The sequence below is a fragment of the Cnephaeus nilssonii genome, assembly GCF_951640355.1.
Source record: "Cnephaeus nilssonii genome assembly, chromosome: 14".
Taxonomy (NCBI): domain Eukaryota; kingdom Metazoa; phylum Chordata; class Mammalia; order Chiroptera; family Vespertilionidae; genus Cnephaeus; species Cnephaeus nilssonii.
Genome location: NC_137085.1, coordinates 29,028,892 through 29,048,017, shown reverse-complemented (window position 1 = coordinate 29,048,017; position 19,126 = coordinate 29,028,892). Strand labels below are relative to the sequence as shown.

The 19,126-nt window shown below is 47.6% G+C and overlaps 2 protein-coding genes and 1 long non-coding RNA gene across 4 annotated transcripts; 2 read left to right on the top strand and 1 right to left on the bottom strand.

The window, feature by feature from the left end:
* The first annotated feature begins 104 nt into the window (after nucleotides 1–104).
* Nucleotides 105–4,074, top strand: RGP1 (RGP1 homolog, RAB6A GEF complex partner 1). Of its 2 annotated transcripts, none has more exons than XM_079790653.1 (9): nucleotides 105–240; nucleotides 632–766; nucleotides 1,300–1,436; nucleotides 1,716–1,799; nucleotides 1,890–2,039; nucleotides 2,317–2,463; nucleotides 2,672–2,799; nucleotides 2,991–3,180; nucleotides 3,679–4,074. In XM_079790653.1, the coding sequence occupies exons 2-9, from the start codon at nucleotides 651–653 to the stop codon at nucleotides 3,900–3,902; spliced, it is 1,176 nt and encodes a 391-aa protein (XP_079646779.1). In that variant the 5' UTR covers nucleotides 105–240; nucleotides 632–650; the 3' UTR covers nucleotides 3,903–4,074. The 2 variants fall into 2 exon arrangements, with proteins under 2 accessions (XP_079646779.1, XP_079646780.1); XM_079790654.1 differs by having other exon boundaries at nucleotides 226–307.
* Nucleotides 4,075–4,127: 53 nt separating this feature from the next.
* Nucleotides 4,128–7,980, bottom strand: MSMP (microseminoprotein, prostate associated; the record flags this gene model as incomplete). Its single annotated transcript, XM_079790658.1, has 3 exons — nucleotides 4,986–7,980; nucleotides 4,673–4,781; nucleotides 4,128–4,308 (listed from the first exon to the last, which is right to left on the bottom strand). The coding sequence occupies exons 1-3, from the start codon at nucleotides 5,113–5,115 to the stop codon at nucleotides 4,128–4,130; spliced, it is 420 nt and encodes a 139-aa protein (XP_079646784.1). The 5' UTR covers nucleotides 5,116–7,980.
* Nucleotides 7,981–8,009: 29 nt separating this feature from the next.
* LOC307110999 lies at nucleotides 8,010–18,703 on the top strand. The gene is made up of 2 exons (XR_013814526.1): nucleotides 8,010–13,562; nucleotides 13,634–18,703. It is a non-coding gene; the product is annotated as an uncharacterized lncRNA (long non-coding RNA).
* The last annotated feature ends 423 nt before the right edge of the window (nucleotides 18,704–19,126 follow it).

The window sequence follows — 19,126 nt, the reverse complement described above, 5'->3', positions numbered from 1 at the left end:
CCAGGTCCCCCCGGTTGGGCGCCGGGTCCCGCCGGCCGGGGACTGGACCGCGCCCGCGCCCAGGTGCCAGGCCGTGGGAAGGTGACCCACGGCGGCAGGGCACGAACCCCTTCCGGTCCGGCCCGCCGGGTGCTTCCGGCAGGAAGGGGCTCGGTCCCGGGAGGGGGCCGAAGGGAAGTCCCGCCTCTACCGCGGACGCCGTCACTCACGGGGCCGGGCCGGGCCGGGAGGGGCGGACAGGTGAGGGCCTCCGTGCGCCGAGACCCCCGGTTTCCACCTGGCGAGGTGCCGGGGCTGCGGGCGCCAGGTGACGGGTGTCCGTGGTCTGGGGCCGGGACGCGGAGCCTTGAGGGAAGGGGGGCAGAGGCCGGGCTGGGGGTTCAGGGAGGCGGGGGACTAGCCAGGTACTGAGAGAAGGGAGGGCAGCTGGGACCCGGAGCGACGCCCTCCGCCTGGGCAGCCTGAGCCAGCTGGCCCCTGCCTCCCATCCGCCTCCCGCACCCAAAGGCAGGCGCTGCCCCCCGACCCCGTGGTGCTGGCCGCCGGTCTTTTCCGTCCTCACCCCCGGGCTCCACGCAGGCACCCCTCCCTGCCGTGGGGCTGACTTCTGACCCGCTTTGTTTCCTCCTAGGTCCGACTCAGGAGCTGACATGATCGAAGTAGTGGCGGAGCTGAGCCGAGGTCCTGTGTTTCTGGCGGGGGAGGCGCTGGAGTGCGTGGTGACTGTCACCAACCCCCTGCCCCCCACCGCCACCTCAGCCTCCAGGTGGGAGTGCTGGTTCTGAAGAAGTGGTCCTCTGGGAGGAAGCCAGAGCTCAGGGTGTCCTGTAGCTGCACCACACCTTCCTGCTCATTGTGCTGTCATTGCAGCAGGGGCTGTTTAACCCCTGGGGTTGACATAGCCCTCCACTCTCCTGTTCTCCCTCCTCCCCCGTTCCCTTTTACCCACAGTGCACTTCTCTATTTAGTGGTCTCTTTTTCTTTTTATTGAATATATTGGTTAATAAAATTATATAGGTTTCAAGTATGCAGTTCTACAATATCATCTGTATATTGTACAGTGTGCTCACTGCCCAACGTCAAGTCTCCTTCTGCCACCATTTATCCGCTCTTTGCCCTCTTCTGCCTTCCCCACCCCTCTTCCTTCTGGTAATAATGGTTTCTTTTGGGGGTCCTGGATTTCCTGGCCCTAAGACAGCACCTAACCATGTTGGTCTCTAGACAGTGTGGTAGGGCTTTGGGAGAGCTTTGGTGAGGTCAGGAACTCCCCGCTGATGCCTCCCTTCCTTCCTCCCATAGTGAGGCTCTGGCCTGGGCCAGTGCACAAATCCACTGCCAGTTCCATGCCAGCGAGAGTCGCGTAGCTCTGCCTCCCCCAGACTCCAGTCAGCCAGATGTTCAGCCTGAGAGCCAGACTGTCTTTCTACCACACCGAGGTTAGAGGTGGGGCATTTGGAGGGAATGGGGTGATTGTCTCCGAAGGGTGACTTTTAACTTGTTCCGGTGGGTCATTATAGTCTCCGTGCCTTGGGGGAATGGAGGGATGCAGTTGTTGCTTTGGGGATGTTAGACTGTTGCTATCTCCCAACAAGAAAAGAGGGTAGCTTACTGTGAGCTATCATTTATTGGCAGTGCTTACTGCCCCCACCTGATGTGCTAGCCTCGTCCAGTACTGGACAATGGGGTCATTCAACGGCAGTCTTGATCTTTTTTAGGTGAGAGGGGTCAGTGTATCCTTTCCACTCCACCAAAAATCCTCTTCTGTGACCTGAGGCTAGACCCTGGCGAGTCCAAATCATGTAAGTGACTGTCTCCCATCGTTTTGAGGTTCCCGGAGGGAGGACTTCCCTGGCTGCCTCTGGCTGCCCTGACTACTCCTTCCCAACCAGACTCCTACAGCGAGGTGCTGCCCATAGAGGGACCGCCCTCCTTCCGAGGTCAGTCAGTTAAGTATGTCTACAAATTGACCATTGGCTGCCAGCGTGTCAACTCACCCATCACTTTACTCAGGGTCCCTCTGAGGGTTCTTGTGCTGACCGGTAAGTAAGGGTTCCTGGGGGGAAGGGCTAGGGAAGAGCCTCCCCAAAGCAGAAATGGGGTTCGGAGAGCTTGTGAGAGGGGCTGGAGGGAAGCTTCCTGGTCTCAGGGGAGGTGCGAGGGGGTTGTAGCGGGAGGGCTCTGGAGAAGAGGTTTAGATGTGTACCCCAGCCATGTCTCCCCTTACCTTCAGCCCTCTCAGGTTGGAGTCCAAAACCCAACGTCTGCTCTTACCTCTGTTCCCTCCCAGCACTACTTCTCTGCTCATTTTCTTTCTAGGCCTTCAGGATGTCCGGTTTCCCCAGGATGAGGCTGTAGCCCCATCCAGTCCATTCTTGGAGGAGGATGAAGGTGGGAAGAAGGATACATGGCTCGCTGAGCTGGCTGGGGAGCGCCTCATGGCTGCCACATCCTGCCGCAGCCTCCGTGAGAGTCCTTTCAAAATTGTCCCACCCCCTCCTCCCCTCATAGTATTCCTGTCTCAGGGGCGAGTCCTCCTAACTGCCACATGCTTCTAGGATCCACTGATATCTCACCCAGATTATAAAGAAGAGCCCCACCTTTTGGCTTCTGGCTCCAAGTTCTAGACATTCTCCAGTGTGGACTCCAGGCTTACAGTGTCCTGTTTCCCCAGATCTATACAATATCAGTGATGGCCGAGGAAAAGTCGGGACATTTGGCATCTTCAAATCTGTATACAGACTTGGCGAGGACGTGGTGGGAACCTTAAACTTAGGGGAAGGAACTGTAGCTTGTTTGCAGGTGAGAAGGGAGAGGGGCTTATGGGACGCTGGGCCTGAAGGGCTAGGGTAGCAGAAGGGCCTGCATAAAGAGGGGTGGTATGTGTAAGTGGATAGTGGGGTCTCTGGTAAAGCAGGTTGAGGTTGGGCTGCCCTCTCACCTGGAGTCATCAGTTCCCAATGCCTGCTAGCACACACTTTTCTTGCTCCCAGTTTTCAGTAAGTTTGCAGACCGAGGAGCGTGTACAGCCCGAGTACCAGCGGCGCCGCGGGGCAGGGGGTGCCCCCTCTGTGTCCCATGTGACTCATGCCCGGCACCAGGAGTCCTGCCTACATACAACCAGAACCAGCTTCTCCCTCCCCATCCCTCTCAGCTCCACCCCAGGCTTCTGCACTGCCATTGGTGAGACCCTGACCATTATCGGAGGTGGGGAGAGGGAGCAAAATACTGTTCTTAGGTACAATGTAATGGATCCTGATTCCTAACACTCAGACATGCCCTGCATCCAATTTCTGACCCTTAACGCTCTATTAGCTCTTCAGCCTGTTTCCTGGATGCACTGACTCCTAAACGCTTAACAGCTTTGGAGCTCTCCTTCCCTACCCATTCTCACGGGACCTGTGATTCACTGATCGCTGATTCCCTAGTCCCTTTACTTAAGGCTATCAAATCTTGACTGTCTCACATTTGGACTATTAGATTCTTGACATTGCTGTCCTTATTGTCATGCTCTGGTTAACACACTAGCTTACTTCAAAAAAAACCCCCTCCATCCTAGCTCCCTGTCCTGTGATTTCTCCCCCTCCTCCCAAATACAGGTTTTTGCTAATTTGCTAGCCATACCCTGTCATTGGCTTTTAATTCTAGCTTCTAATGCCTCTGTCTATGTCTTTATTCCAGTGTCCCTGAAGTGGCGATTGCATTTTGAATTTGTAACATCCCGAGAACCAGGTTTGGCGCTCCTGCCTCCTGTGGGACAGCCCGAGCCTGTCACCTGGACAGGGCCCGAACAAGTGCCTGTGGACACCTTCAGCTGGGACCTCCCCATCAAGGTGCTGCCCACAAGCCCGACCTTGGCCTCATATGCAGCCCCAGGCCCCAGTACCAGCACCATAACCATCTGAGACCGGCCCACCGCAGCACTCCTTTCTTCAGGATCCTGAGAACTCGGCACCTGGACTCTAGTAGGGCCCATTTTTCCCACCTGGGGCCCAATGGCACGGACAATGAGAAGCAGGCTTCCAGCTGTAGCATTAATTTATTTATTCAGAATAAATTGGCAGCTGCTAGTGGTTTCCCTGGAAGTGGCAGCAGCAGTGGGCAGTCAGCAGAAGGGTGATCAGTTGAGTTTAGCCGGAGTGGGGAGCAGGAGCCCCAGCAACAGGGGTATTAGCCGAGCCCCACTCTGGGTCAGGCCCTCCCCCTTTGCAGGGCAGCCGAGGGTCAGATTTTTGTACCAGGGAGAATTGGCAGGTTCCTGCCTCCTGTCGTACCTCACACTCAGCAGGGAAGTCGATGGGATGCTGGGACCTGGGGACCCAAAGGATGGGGAAGGAGTGAGCACGTGAAGGGCCACCTTTCCCTCCCCACATTCCCTTTCTCCCAGCAGTCCTCCCACATCCTCCCTTAGGGCCCCTCTGGTCCCCCTAACTAAATTCTCACCTACCATAGTTGGATTTTTTCCATTTCATAGCAGCAATATTTTCCTTCTAGATCCACCCCTCCCTCCCTCACTTTGTAGCCTGAAGCTTTCTCTCCCACACGCTTGTTGTTCCCTTCAGGTTCAGCCAGCCTCAGACTGCTGTTCTGTTCATTCTAACATGACAGACTCTAGCCGCGCCCTGGCCATCTCTCACATCAGAGCCATTCTCTCTGGCCATGTGTGGTCACTCACGTGTCACAGCAGCCCACACCGACAGGATGCAGGCAGGTGCAGTGGAAACAGTCCTTGCGGAGCCAAGACTCGCCCAGGGTGAAATATTTCCCTTCATAGTGGCAGGGGGCTAGGGAAGAACAGGAAACGTCAGCGTACAGGGGAGCGGTGGCGGCAGATAGAATCATCCTGGAGTAGGAGAGAGCTAAGGGCACACCCTCCCCATATTTAGTCTCTCCTGTTTCTGAGTGACCCCGGATCATCTCTAAGCCCCCCTCCAGCCAGGGAATGCCCTCTGCTCCTTTTCCTTTCCTCATGCCTCACCCAGCGTTACCTTGAGCTTGGAAGTAGCATTTGCTGTGGACTCCTGGGTGCTGAAGGAGCAGAGATATCACCAAGCAGATGATCCCCCAGCCTCGCAGGACCCCCTTAGCCTGCCCATCCCAGAGCATCCTTAGGGCCATTCCTGGAGCACAGCCCTTTTGGACCCTCTTGGCTTCTGGTCAGGCTACTCCGGTCTTGTCTCCTTGGCTTTTCTTTGTTTCTCTCCTTGAGTCTTAGTGTCTGTCTTTCCCCTGGGCTCCTGCCTCACACCATCTCCGTGCCCTCTGCTCTCACAGGCTTGGAGATGTTTATAAAGTGAGGACCCTGGCCCCCTGCTGAGGAGAGCTGGAAAAGCTGTAACTCTGTTTCCTGGGGTGAGGGCATGAAAACAAGAGGTCCAGCTTTAACAAGCTGTGAGAGCTGATTCATGCCCCTGCACAGCTAGGGGGAGGGAGGTGGCCATGGAAGGGGCACTGGACTGGGCACTCCCCCAACAAGGAGGTGGGAGGGGTGAGGGCCCCCAGGTGGTCCCCAGATCTCTTCTCTGACCTGGAGAGAAGGAAGCATTCCACCATCTCCCACCCCACCCCACAATACCACACACACTCTCTCCAGGGGTGGATATGCTGGGATCCCTGCCTGGACCGGAGGGAGGCATTTCCTGGGGATGGCTAATCCTGTGCCCCAGCCAAACCGAGGAGCTGCTGTAGGGTGCGACGGCCAGAGGCTCCAGGAGAGCAAACAGGCACCTGGAGTGGAGAATGTTTCTCTCAGACCCTAGGGCAGGGTCCCCCTGAAGTATCCTAGAGACATGGCTGCCCCTCAGAGATGGGGGTCAGGGGGTAGGTTGTCTCTTTTCCACAGGCATCCGGAGATGGGTTCTCCATTGTTCATCACCCAAACATACAGCAGATACGCGATCTCCCCGACTGGGATGGTTCTTTCAGAGGAACATTTCCTCCAAGTGCTCTAACGTATGAGCCACCCCAGTCTCCTGTATGTTATGGAGTGAGGACTTGGGGATTCATCCCTTGACATCCTCTTTTGGGTTTCCTGCAGGTTGTGGAGAACCCAAGATGGGTGATTAAGAGCAAAGGTTGCAGAGTCAGACTACTTGGATTCAGATCCTGACTCCACTTAAGAACTATGTGACTTTGGGCAAGTTACTTCACCTCTCTAAACCTGTTTCCTTATCTATAAATTGGGATAGTACTACTCATAGGGTGGCTAAGAATATTAAATGAGATAATGCATATTATCTGTCCCCAGCACATAGCTCTCAGAAAATATTAGCTACTGAGGTTGGTGCTCGAGCTCAGAGACAAAATGGGTAGATATTCCTCTAAATGACATTGAGCTTCTGCTATCAGCAGGCATAGACTTGTGTCCCTTTCACACTCATGCTCCATGTCATCCCTACCACCTCCTTCAAAAACTACCTCCAGGAGCATTTTGGTTTTTGGTTTTTGTCTTTGTATCTTTGAAATTCTAAGTGTTTGGTTTGAGCAACAGTGTTGCTGATAAAACTCTTTTCCCTGGTTCAGTACCCTCACTTGTACCCTGGGAAGAGATCTTTTCTTATCCTACCAGCTTACTTAGTACTCCTGCTTTCTCTTATGGATTTTGATCCATTTCTTCGCATCCTCACTCATGCAAACTCTCACGTTCTCCTTTCTGATCACTCTAATGCTGGCTATCTCTTTGGTACTAATGTCCTCTGGCTAAACTAGATTTCTTTCATTTTTCTACACGCCACAGGCTCCTATTCCAGGTATTCCGCTCCTACCTACAGGGCCAATCACTTTGGCATGTATTTTATTTTTCCATCCAAGTCTCCAGTCCCATTTACTCCCAAGACTCCCCGTCACCCAGTGGGTCAGATACAACTACTCTGGCTGACGTTTGTAGAAGGTTACCCTGCCTCTCACCTCTTCACTATTCAGAAGCAACTCATCAGTCCACCTCAAACTCCCTCTCTGTCCTCTTCCAAGGAGACAGCTTAAGTGGAAGGAGATACAGACTGTACACACATCCACCCTCGTCAGGGCTGATAGCCTTTCCACTTTAGAGGAGTGCCAAGAGACAGGAGGAGCCTCATGGTTGAAGCAGGGTGCCCTGATGTAGGCTGACGGGTGGGAGGCATGGCCTTGGACTGCTCCCTTGGCTGGAGCAGGTGCCTTAGAAGGCCTGTCTACCACAGGGCCCAGCAGCCTGGTCAGTGGTCAAGAGCTCTGCTGCTGCCTTTCTGCGGGAGGGACACTAGCTGACACCTGAAGTCTGGGCCATAGACCACCTTCCGCTCCTGCAGCCTGCAGCCAGCCTAATAGGGGCCGCACTAGTGGAGAGCTAGAGAGCATGCAGGTGGTGGCGGTGATGCTGGAAGGCGAAGGGGGCCCGTGGGGATTGGCATTGATGGGGTGTCATGCGGACAGAAGTGAGAACTGTGTAATGAAGATGAGGTAGGAGTAGGGGGCTTCTGGGAAGAAAGGCTGGGGCGGAGCCAAGATCCCTCTCCTAGAGTTGAGGAGCGGCGGGGGAGGTGTTGGTTGAATCCATTTGCATGTCTATTGGGGTGTGTGTGCGTGCGCATCTGTGTAGGTTCTTGGGGCTGGAGGCCCAGCTTCTGAGGGTGTGTGTGTGTGTGTGTGTGTAGGAGTGTTAGTAATTAGGGCTCAACCCCGCGATTCCTGCGGCCTCGGAGATGCCAGTTGAGGGGGCGCCTCGGTTGGCGCGAGGGCGTTTGGCGCGCGCCGCCTGCGCGGGGACAGAAAACATCCGCCGGAGGCCCGGCCGGGCGGCGCTCCAGCAGCACCGGGCAGGTGCGCGCGGTGAGGAAGTGAGCGCATTCCGGCCCCCAGCCGCCGGCCAGCCCTCCGGTGAGTCACCGCTGACCCCCACCGCCTTGGCCGGATAGGAGGGATTGGCTGCGGCCGCGGGGAGATTTGGGGAACCGGAGTTCCAGAGGGGTGGCTGCGGGGAGCACCCGAGAGAGTTGGGGGGTGGGGAGGGGGTGCTGAACGTCCAGGTCCGGTTTCGCCCCAGGTGGGAAAGTCCTCATGGAGGCCGAGCGCAGAGCTTGTGCCTGAGTGGAGGCAGGCAGGAGCGAGCCCCCGGGAGAACGTCCTGGAACAGGGAGAAGGCCCCGCGTGGGGAGGGAAGGGGCCCGGGCAAATCGGAGGATCCGCGTCCGGGAGGCCCGGAAAGGTAGGGAGGGTTGCAGGGCTGCGGAGGCGCAGTGAGGACGGGCGAGCTGCAGGACGACACCTCGCCAGTGTAGGCCTGGCCAGCCAGAGCCTGTAGGTGGAAGGAGACTGCCATGTCCGGTAGGCAGGTGGGGATGGCCAACCCCTAGAGAGAGATTGGTCAGGAGGCCTGTGCACTGGGAGAGTGAAGAGCCGGTTTAGGGAGTAGGGAGTTAAGGTTATTTGGGTACCGTTGTGGCTAGGTCATTAAAGGCTTAAAAAAATAAATACACACACACACACTTTTATTGATTTCAGAGAGGGAGAGAGAGATAGGAACATCAATGATGAGAGAGAATCACTGATCGGCATGTGCACCTACCAGGAATCCAATGGTGACCTCCTGGTTCATAGGTCAATGCTCAACCTCTGAGCCAGGCCAGCCCAGCTCACTAAAGGCTTTGAATGCAGGTGTGAGGAATTTGGTTTTGTTCTCTGAGTAGGAAGAGTAGTGAGCGGCTTAAAGGCACGGTTATTTGTATCTAGCTTTATTGCCTGCTAGATACAAATAACCTTGTAAAAAAAAAAAGACATTGGTTTGCAACTTTTTATAGTTACTTTAAATTACATGACTATATTTATCAAACAATTTAAATCTGTTGAATTTTTTTAATAATTGAAAAATTTGACTCAGTATTTGTTTTGAAATCCAAAGTGAAGCTATCAAGATGTTATATAGTGTTGAGTCTTCCTTTGTCTTGCCTCCAATTCCCCCTGGCTGATTTGACTGAATTCCATGTCTTCAATGTCTCCATTTTCTATATCAGTAGCATAGCCCTTCTAGTTTTCCTCTCCCTCATATTATGGTCTTTATTTTTAACCTTAATTTTTTTTCTTTTTCTGTTCAGTCCTTTAACCTGCCCTATGTATCCTGAACCAAGTAAGACATTTCTTGGGATGGAGGCACTGGACTGCAATGTACAAAGACAAGTAACTCAGCTTTACCATTTATGTTAGGTTACATACTATCTTCTGTGCCTTTGTATGTTGCTACAAAGTTTCTATATTTTCCCTGTGGCTGATAAAGAGAGAAAGCTAAAGCAGTTTTTAAAAATATATGTATTTTTATTGATTTCAAATAGGAAGGGAGGGGGGAGAGAGAAACATCAATGATGAGAGAGTATCATTAATTGGCTTCCTCCTGCACGCCCACTACCAGGCATGTGCCCTTGACCGGAATCGAACCCGGGACCCATCAGTCCCCAGGCTGTGCTCTATGCACTGAGCCAAAGTGGCTAGGACCTAAAGCAGTCTTATTCATGACAGTATTTCTACCGCATAGCAATAAAGTCCAATTTCTCTTCTAAAATGGTATTTGGAGTTTGTCTCAGAAACTCATTCTAATTCTATTATGGTCTTTATAATTTACGTTATCTTGGGCCAATGGCAATTATAAGGATTAGGATCTTTATAATTTATTTTTAAGATTCTTAAACCCTGCAGTTGCCTTTGGCCCCAAACAAGAAAATCTGGGTCAGTTAATTAAAAAAAAAAAAAAAATCCCACTTCGAGCCCAGTTGCTTTCTCCTGTGCTGTTTCAGCTCCAGCCCTACCTTATTCCCAGTGGCCTTTGCCTTCATTCCTTCTTTGCTCTGCTGGGCATCTTTAAAGGAAAACTTCACACCAACTTCCTCTACTATAAATTCTCCCTCCCCTCACCTCTACACTTCTCTTTGCCAACATACACCACCGCTTCTTCAGTGAATTTTTTTTTAAGCTACAGCCCTTTCTGGCTCTTTTCCAGCTTTAACACTCTTGTTGAAATCTCTTTTTTCCTCCTTTCTCTTTGGGAAGACTTCAGATTTTTAAAAGGTAATGCTTTATTTATTCTGCATGATCCATTTCTATCTTCTTTGCTCTTCTATCACTTTCTTCTTATTCTGGATTGTTTGTAAATTCCATCATGCTTGCTTTCACCAAGGCTTCGGCTTTCCCTTTGTGATTAAACGGTCTTCTAGATATAGCAAAAGATGCTTATGTTTCCTGTTTTTCCTATAAGAAAAAAAGTTTTCAAATTCACATCTACTTCAGTCTCTTTTCCCCACATTCTGCATCCAGAAGCATGGCCATTATTGTAAAATCGACTGAAGCCTGATGTTGGGCAGGGCACTGTATAATGAACTTCATAATCTTAGTGTCAGATTCCTAAATGCTTGCCAATAATAGATGTTTTGATGTGTGTGAATAAACGTTCTCATGTACACACACACAGACTAAAATGCACAGATAATAGAACCGTAAGTCAATATAAGTATATGAATACGGCCCTGGCTGGTGTGGCTCAGTTGGTTGGGCGTCATCCTGTGCACCAAGAGGTCACTGGTGTGATTCCCAGTCCGAGCATGATCCCCCGTGGGGGTCCTGCAGAAGGTAGCTGATGAGTATTTCTCTCTCTTCCTCTCCCTCTCAAATCATTAAAAAAAAAAAAAAATAGTGGTGTCTGGCCATCTCCAGAGACTCTATTTAAAAAAAAAAAAGACTATGAATATGTGTTTAGTATATTACATTATAATCAGATCAAATGTATTTTAGGGTGAAAGATGAGGATGGGTAAGTTTATAGCTGGGGTAGAAGTTTAAGAGAGCATCGTTTGGCATTCTGTATTCAGACTGGAGAAGGATGAGAGAAGAGTCATTCCTGTGAAGATGAAGAGACTTCATGAAAGAGGCTGTGTTTCAGGAGCCGAGAGAGACTTGTAAGGCTGTGATGAATGGTAGCTGGATGGGATGGAGGGGCCAGAGTTTCAAGAACATACAGTTGCTATACCCAAACAGCCCAGTGTTCTCTCTGGCAGAGAACATAAAAAGATGCTATGGTTGTAGTTTGGATTTTGACTATAGTTACGTTTCTATTAATGACCCATATTGAAGTTTTCCTACCCCACCTCTTACCACTGGAACCATTCTCACCAAATTTTTCTGTTTGGTTTTTTTTTTTTTTCTGCTTGCATTCATAATTAACCGCCCCCTAATTTAACTGAATTTCCTATTTGCTTTTATTTTGCCTGTCTCCTCCACAATCTGCTTATTGCAGTAGTGACTTTTAAAATCCCATTTATGAGACTCTCACTTTTATCTCATTTATAAATTGCTCTTAAAGTTATAGACTCAAACTAAATAGACAGAATGCGTCTAGTTCTTATCACTGAAAGATGACCAAGTAGGTTTTGCTTGATTGTCTCCCCTGAAAGGAATGCGTTACTTGCTCCTGCAGTGGGGGCTGCCAGTTCTACTGCTACCTAGCTTCAGTTATCTCATATTTTCCCTTAGTTTTGCTTTTTGAAAAAATATAGAAGTCTTTCTTTTCGGTGTGGCAACTCTTTAAAGATTTGAAAGGGGTTTGTATTTTGTCTGTGTTTTTTTCCGCTCCAGCATGTCCAGTAGAATTTTCTGCATTGATGGAAATGTTCCCTGCCCGTCCTGTCTAATCATTAGCCACCAGCCCCTTGGAAATGTGGCTAGCGTGATGTGACTACGAAAATTCTAATTTTACTTAATTTTAGTTATTTAAATTTAAATAGCTAGATGAGGTGAGTGACTCTTGTGTTAGCCAGCTCTAAAAACTCTGGAACTTAGTACTTTGTCACATGGCTGTCTTTTGGCTGTTCCAAAAAATCTTATGGTCACCTCAAACACAGGGAAAACACGCAAAACTGGGCTCTTGTTCTGTTTGGAGGCCAGTCTTACATGTTGTCACAACCTAGAAAAAAACACAAACCTAACCTCTAGAGTCCTGATAGTATCAGTTTTTTAAAAAAATATATATTTTTATTGATTTCAGAGAGGAAGGGAGAGGGAGAGAGAGAGAGATAGAAACATCAGTGATAAGAGAGAAGCATGGAATGGCTGCCTCCTGCACTCCCAGCTAGGGATCGAGCCTGCAACACAGGCATGTGTCCTGATCGGGAATCGAACCGTGACCACCTGGTTCACAGGTCGACGTTCAACCCCTGAGCCATGCCGACGGGCGATAGTGTCACTTTTTATTGACGCTTTCTTAGGAGGGGTAAAAGATGAAGGTTTTATGTCATCTTCCATAACTCAAAGCAAAATTTTAAAAATTCCTTATTCAATCTCTCTATTTCCCTAAGAGAAAGAGCCCCTAAAGTTCCTCTCTATAATGGCTGCCAAATCCCTCCCTTCTCTTTTCTCTTTTTTCTCACAAACAACTTCGCTCCTCTTTGAACCTTACTCCTCCATTCTCTGTGAGCACCCGTCTGCCCTCTTCCCTTTCGAGGAGAGCCCTTAGGTGTTTCTCCAGCTCCTCTTCCCTTTTATTATCTCAGTAAATCCAGGGAACGTGTGGACTCGTCTTTCTTGGGGGCGATTGTGGCTAGAAGGTCCTACGGTAAATAACTTCTTTTTCTTTCTCACATAATTCTTGATCTCCTTCTAGAAGTCCTCTCATTTTCTTTTCTTATTCAGCATTCTTTTGCAGAAGTTTCTCTAACATCTTTTCATTCCAGATCTTTGCTTAACAGGTCCTAAAGCTATTTCTTCACAGTTCCTTTATCCATTTGTCTTTTAAAATTATTTTGTTTATATATTATTTTTAATAAGCTTATCACCTCTTGACCAGCCTTCTACATTGCTTAGGCTGCCTCCACCGGGGGAGCAGCATTCATTTCCCACCGCTGCCACCCAGTGCCCTCCTTCCCTTGATTCCCTTCTCTGCTCACCATTGTTGTCCATGCACCCCCCCTTATGGTCTGTTCTTCTCATCTCCTCCTTGTCCATGTTTTTTATAATGTTCACTGTTTTTAAAAAATCATTTTTGAGTCCTCATTTTTTTCCAGGGGATCTCTCATAAGTCTCTGTACTGCGACATAAAACCGCATGTAGCATTGATCTCTGTGGCTTGGGGGTGATGGGATTGAGGGACAGAATATCCTCTCAACCACGGCATAATGTTGTGGGCTGGATAATCTTTGGTTGGGGAGGGGAGACTATCCTGTGCACTGCAGGATGTTTAGCAGCACCCCAGCCTCTACCCACTAGACATCAGAGGTTCCCTCTCCATTGTGACAACCCAAAGTATCTCCACACATTGCCAGATGTGCCCTGGAGGGCAACATTTCCCCACCCTCACCTCTTGTTGAGAACTACTGTTCTAGAGTATCACCTTTCTGAAGTTGATGAAGGGTTATATTTTTTCTTCCCAATTTGTGATTTGTTTGCTTAGCCTAGATTTTTAAAAGTGTGGTCTTTGTCTTACTTGGTAGGAGGGAGCCGCTTAAAATTGCAGGTTCCTGATCTCATCCGAGGCCTACTGAATCAGAAATTCTGGAAGTGGAATCTGGAAATAAAATTTTTACAAGACAGTACCCCCAGGCCCTTCCCAAACAGGTAATTCTTATGCCCTGGGCTTGACCCTCCTGTGGTATAACTGCTGCATTACCCACATTTTTTTCCTGCAGGTCTTCCTGGTGCTCCAGCTTTGCTTCCGCTCTTGGCCTCATGATGCCAACACAAATAGGGAGGCCTCAGGTTACCCGGACAACTGGAGCACAGGAAACCGTAAAAGTGCAGCCCTCCCACAAGGAATCAGGCTGTGGCCATTCCCGCTTGCTTTCACCGTGGGGACTCGGTCATACTTCCTACTCCATCCTCCAACTACACAGTATGGCAGACACCTAGGCCCAAGTCACAAACCCTGATTTTGCAGACCTGGTAGTGGAATATGGAATGAATGGGATGAAGAAAGGTGAATGAAAGATAAATAAATATCACGTGATCTCACTCATATGTGGGATATAATGATCAACATAATTTGATGAACAAGAGTAGATCCAGAGACAAATGGCAGGGGAGGGGAGGGGTTAGAGAGCAACCAAAGGACTTGTATGCATGCATATTAGCATAACCAATGGACACAGACACTGGGGCGGTGGGGACTTGCCCGGGGTCGGAATGGCTGGGGGGTGGCGAGGTCAATTGGGGAAAAGAAGACTTATGTAAAACTTTAGACAATAAAAAAAAAGGTGAATGAAGCTTTTTCACATTGATAGTCCATGTTACCTTGATGATAATTGAGTTTTGTACTGGTTAGAATTATATTCCCCTGAAAGTTGATAAGATTATGAGCTGTAGAGTCACTTGTACTTGCTTCATTGGACCTTGAGTCTTGGATCTCTTTGCATTCCTGGCTAGATGTTTTTACAATTTGCTTTGGGTCAAAGATTTAGCAATCTACTTCTGATACACTGGGAGCAGTGTATGTTTAGCAAGAAAAGAATAGTCAACGTATAATGAATTTGGGTTCTATTTACTTTTCATTACAAAACTAGACATTTAAAGGAATATTCTCTATTTAATACGTCATAAGCGTCTATAGATGCAAGCGGCAGACCTTTTTAAAATGAATTCAAAATATTGTGGCAGTTAACTGGTTAAATCCACAAGTAAATGAAAATCTACTTGCATTTAGATGCTTAGAAACTGTTGAATTGATCCAAAACCGGAGTAGGCGTGGACCAGGCATGGCAGGTCAGAGCAAGAGAGAATCCAGGTTGATAAGGCACACTTGATAGCTCTTTTCAAACAGTTGAAAGACTGTCCTGTGGAAGGGGTTAGATTTATTTGGTTTGGTTCCAGAGGTGGAATACAGACCTTTATTTCAGATGATAGTGATGGGGGACAGAATTTGGCTTAATAAGGAAGAACATTTTAGTTAGAGGACCTCAAATTGGAATGAGCTGATGTCAGGCAATGAATTATTTGTGACTGAATTGTTTATATAGAGGTTAGATTATCATTTGCACAAGGTTTGGATGAGATTTTGGACATTAATTTGAGTTTGGTCTATAAAGGGAAGTGGGCAAATTTATTGGAAGTCAGTTCATCCTTTCTATTATATGATTTTGTGGCAGCTGTTAAAGTCATTACTGTTTTCTGGGGTACCTCTCTTTGCTAATTTGACCCCCTTGAGTCATTGAATATTAGAGCTGAGAGTGGAGTCTTTAGAGATTTATCAAATGTAGTCCTCTGGCGATTCCTCAGGAATGCCTCAAGGGCGGCTGAGAGGTGAAATTAAGGATAGCTGGCGCTATTAGCCGCTTAGCCATGCTTCTGTAAGAACAATCTTGCTTTGAAAAGATTTTTCCAGAAAAAAAAAAAGAGTTCTGAAAAATAATCTTAGAGGCCCCAGTAGTTCTTCATTTTATTGACAGGCAAACTGAGATATGGGGCAGAGAAGTGCCTTGCCAAAAGGTCACATAGCTAATAAATTTCACAGTTGGAATTCAAATCCAGCTTTTCTAATTCCAATCATTTGTTGTTTTTTCCCCCCTCTACTAGTCTACCTTCTTATAATTCAGTAAAAGTTTCTCTTCATTTCACTGGCCACAACTACAGTCCAGAATTTTATTTCTTCAGCTCTACTATTTCCTATTCATCACTGAGCAAGTCTCCCTGTTACCCAGTCTCTCCTTCTTCTGGTCTATATCATATACACTGTTGCCATGTTATTCTTCATGAAACATTGTCTTCATCATGAGATTTTCCTGCTTTAAGAACCTTCTCCATATTGCTGAAAAGAACTTTTCAGCCTGACACATTGTTAACATTCTTTAGGATCTTCATTGTTCAGCTAAGCTGAGCCCAAATCCATCCTATTATGGGTAATTAATGGGCCAACTAATAGTGAGATTAATTGAGCCCCACCCTATCTCTAGACTCTAACTTTGGCAGAATTTTTATGTGTACAGTTTTAATCAGGGGTGATGAGAAGATACCAAAGAAATAGAAGACTAGAAAAAAAAATAGATCAGATCTCATAAAAAGAAGTTGCATAACAATGTTTTATATAATCCTATTTATAGTACACATACATAACATACATTTTTAAAAAACACCAAGAATGAGATGTATAGAAATTTGAAGAAAACACACCAAATTGATAACAGACCTTAACTTTGATGAGGTGGATTGAGAAAGGAAAGGGGATGAGGAGGAATAAAACATATATTTAAAAAAATATTTCTTCCAGTCTATGGCTTGGCTTTTTATTTATTTTTTTTAAATATATTTTATTGATTTTTTACAGAGAGGAAGGGAGAGGGACAGAGAGTCAGAAGCATCGATGAGAGAGAAACATCGATCAGCTGCCTCCTGCACACCCCCCACTGGGGATGCGCCCGCAACCAAGGCACACGCCCCCGACCAGAATCGAACCCGGGACCCCTCAGTCCGCAGGCCGACGCTCTATCCACTGAGCCAAACCGGTCAGGGCGGCTTTTTATTTTTAATGATTTTTAAAAAGTGAATATTTCAGTCTCATCATGGCTTCTATATTGCCTTTTTATTTTCTTTATGGTGTCTTTTGAAGAGCATAAGTTTCAAATTTTTGTGAAATCTAATTTTTTCCTTCTTTTTTGTATGGCTATTGCTTTTTGTGCCCTACATAAGAAATATTTGCTTACACCAAAGTGACAAAGGTTTTCTCCTCTGTTTTCTTCTATATCTAGAAGTTTTAGCTTTTATGTGTGAGTCTTTTTATGTTTATGATTCATTTTGATCATTTTCTTAACTTCCTCCTCGCAGCACAACAGGTGCAATAGGAAAAGACGAATCTGAAATGAAGATTACCTCTCTCAAAACAGACATAGTAGGGTATACTAGTAAACATTAGCCTTTTCTGTGTATTGTCTTCATCTACTATTTATTGAGTATTAACGATTCGTTAGTAAAATATATATCAGTCACCTACTGGATCAGGCGCTGGCAATACAGTGATGAAAACACTAGACAATGTCCTTGCTCCGTGGAGTTTACATTGTAATGGGAGTGGTTGTGTTTTAGTGAACATCCCATTGTATGATTGGCAAAGTCAAGAAAATATTATTGTGATTCCTCAATTGAAGGAAGAATTTCAGTTCCTTGGCAAACGACTTTATCTTCCTGTACGACAGAGCAGGAAGAACCTTTTTCCACAAAGGGTCACTGATTTGTTGAGAAAAGGGACTCAGGCTACATATAGTCAGCTACAGTGCAATGTGGGGAGTGGCATCATAGAACAGGGTGGAAAGTCATAGTAAGTGAGCTCATGCTTCTGTTACTGTTGAGGAATAGTGACCAGCCTTAATGCTCTCTTCTTTAAGACAAACAAAAAACTTTCTATTAATTTCAGAGAAGAAGGAAGAGGGAGAGAAAGATAGAAACATCAATGATGAGAGAGAATCATTGATCGTCTGCCTCCTGCACACACCCGACTGCGGATCGAGCCTGCAACCCAGGCATGTGCCCTGCCTGGGAGTCGAACCACCACCTCCTAGTTCATAGGTGGACGCTCAACCACAGAGCCACACCAGCTGGGCTCCACCAATATTTCATATTTGCTTTTTTTTTAGGGAGAGTGGAAGAGAGGGAAAGACAGATATATCGATGTGAGAGAAGAACATCGATTGGTTGCCTCCTACACGAGCCCCGAGGGCTCGGGCGGGGAGGGAGCCTGCAATCAAGGTGTGTGCCCTTGGAATCGAACTCAGGACCCTTTGGTCTGCAGGCCGTTGCTCTGTCCACTGAGCCAAACTGGCTAGGGCAATACTCTCTTCTTTAATTAAGCAAAAACAATTTGTTTTTTGGTCCAGTCCCATTTTTGATATCTTTTTTTTTTCTTTCTTTATTTTTTTTTGCCAAAAGAGTTCACTGATAGTATCTTCAGAGAACAGCTAGACCTCTTTTCTGGTGGCCAGAGCACCAGCTATCTCTATAGCTAACCATTCACATTTTCTTTAGAACAAGTCATGCTCTGTGTTAGTGATACCACCTTTCATCAAGCCGCGTCAAGTATCAGTAATAAGTGCTACTTACTATGAATCTTGATAAACCAGTATTAATATTAAGTAACCAGGTAAATGATGTTAATTCAGAGCAGGGTAAGACCTCTATAGCCTAGGTGACTTTCATAGAAGAAATAAAGCTTGAACTAATTCTGAGAGATGAGTAGGATTTTGGTAGATACAAATAAAGAGGGCAGATTAATTTGGATGGATGGATTTGAGAAAGAAGAAATTAACGATTATTCCTGGGGTGGCTCCCCTATCATCTATCCAGAGCAGACATTATTAGTTGATCATGCACTCATTATTGCTGAGCATGGGCACAGACTGGTAAGCCTGGAACTAGATATAGGAGGAAAATGTAGACTTTAAGTGGAGAGATATTTTGAAAGAGGCATCGGTGAGACTTCTTGAAAATGTCTGACCCTGGAGGCCAAGATGTGGGGCATTTTCACATGCACCGGGGAAGCCCTTGGTGCAGAGACTACAGGAACAGTTTCTGTTGCGTATGTGCTCAGTACACAGACGTCGGAGAGGTGTGATGGGCATCACGACCAGACTCAGAAAAATAATGCCAGGGGAAGACAGTGCAATGTATTCTACCACAGGGCACCACTCAGGCTGTTTTTAGCCTGAGAGGGCTCCTAGAGTTATTCCAGCTACAGAGCCGGGCCATGATTGCCAGCAGTGTGAGCAGCAAACAGGGCACACATTGCCCTGGGTATAGGAGGCCAGAGCACCACTTGCTCAAGTTCAGCTCTTTCCTGCTTCCCCTCCTCCATCCAGATCCATCTCAGGCAGAGAAGCAGGGGAGAGGCAGCGATCTGAGAGACCAAGGAATTTTCACTCAAGAGAGTCTGAGCAGTGCCTTAAAGACTGTTTACATGATCAGGTCAGACTGTGTTAAACTGATCTGAGGACTTCTGAAAGGTGTGGTATCAGCACCTGTGAAGATGTAGTAGACCTTTAGGTGAGTATCGGGTACCAGTCAACTCATCCCATCTCTGATGAGGTAAGGCAGGAATGATGCAGGCCTGTGTACCTGTTTCCGTCTGAGCTAAGTTAGGATCGATGCCAGAGGCATGTGGCCTAGCTGAGCAGGTAGCTCAGTGCATGCAGCCGCAGGGGCAC

What these genes read in the sequence shown, in the direction of transcription:
- RGP1 (XM_079790653.1), top strand. Translation starts at nt 651, where the DNA reads ATGATCGAAGTAGTGGCGGAGCTGAGCCGAGGTCCTGTGTTTCTGGCG. An exon ending in TGTCTTTCTACCACACCGAG is followed by an intron (nt 1,437 to 1,715) that starts GTTAGAGGTGGG and finishes GATCTTTTTTAG; the next exon opens with GTGAGAGGGGTCAGTGTATC. An exon ending in GAACTGTAGCTTGTTTGCAG is followed by an intron (nt 2,800 to 2,990) that starts GTGAGAAGGGAG and finishes TCTTGCTCCCAG; the next exon opens with TTTTCAGTAAGTTTGCAGAC.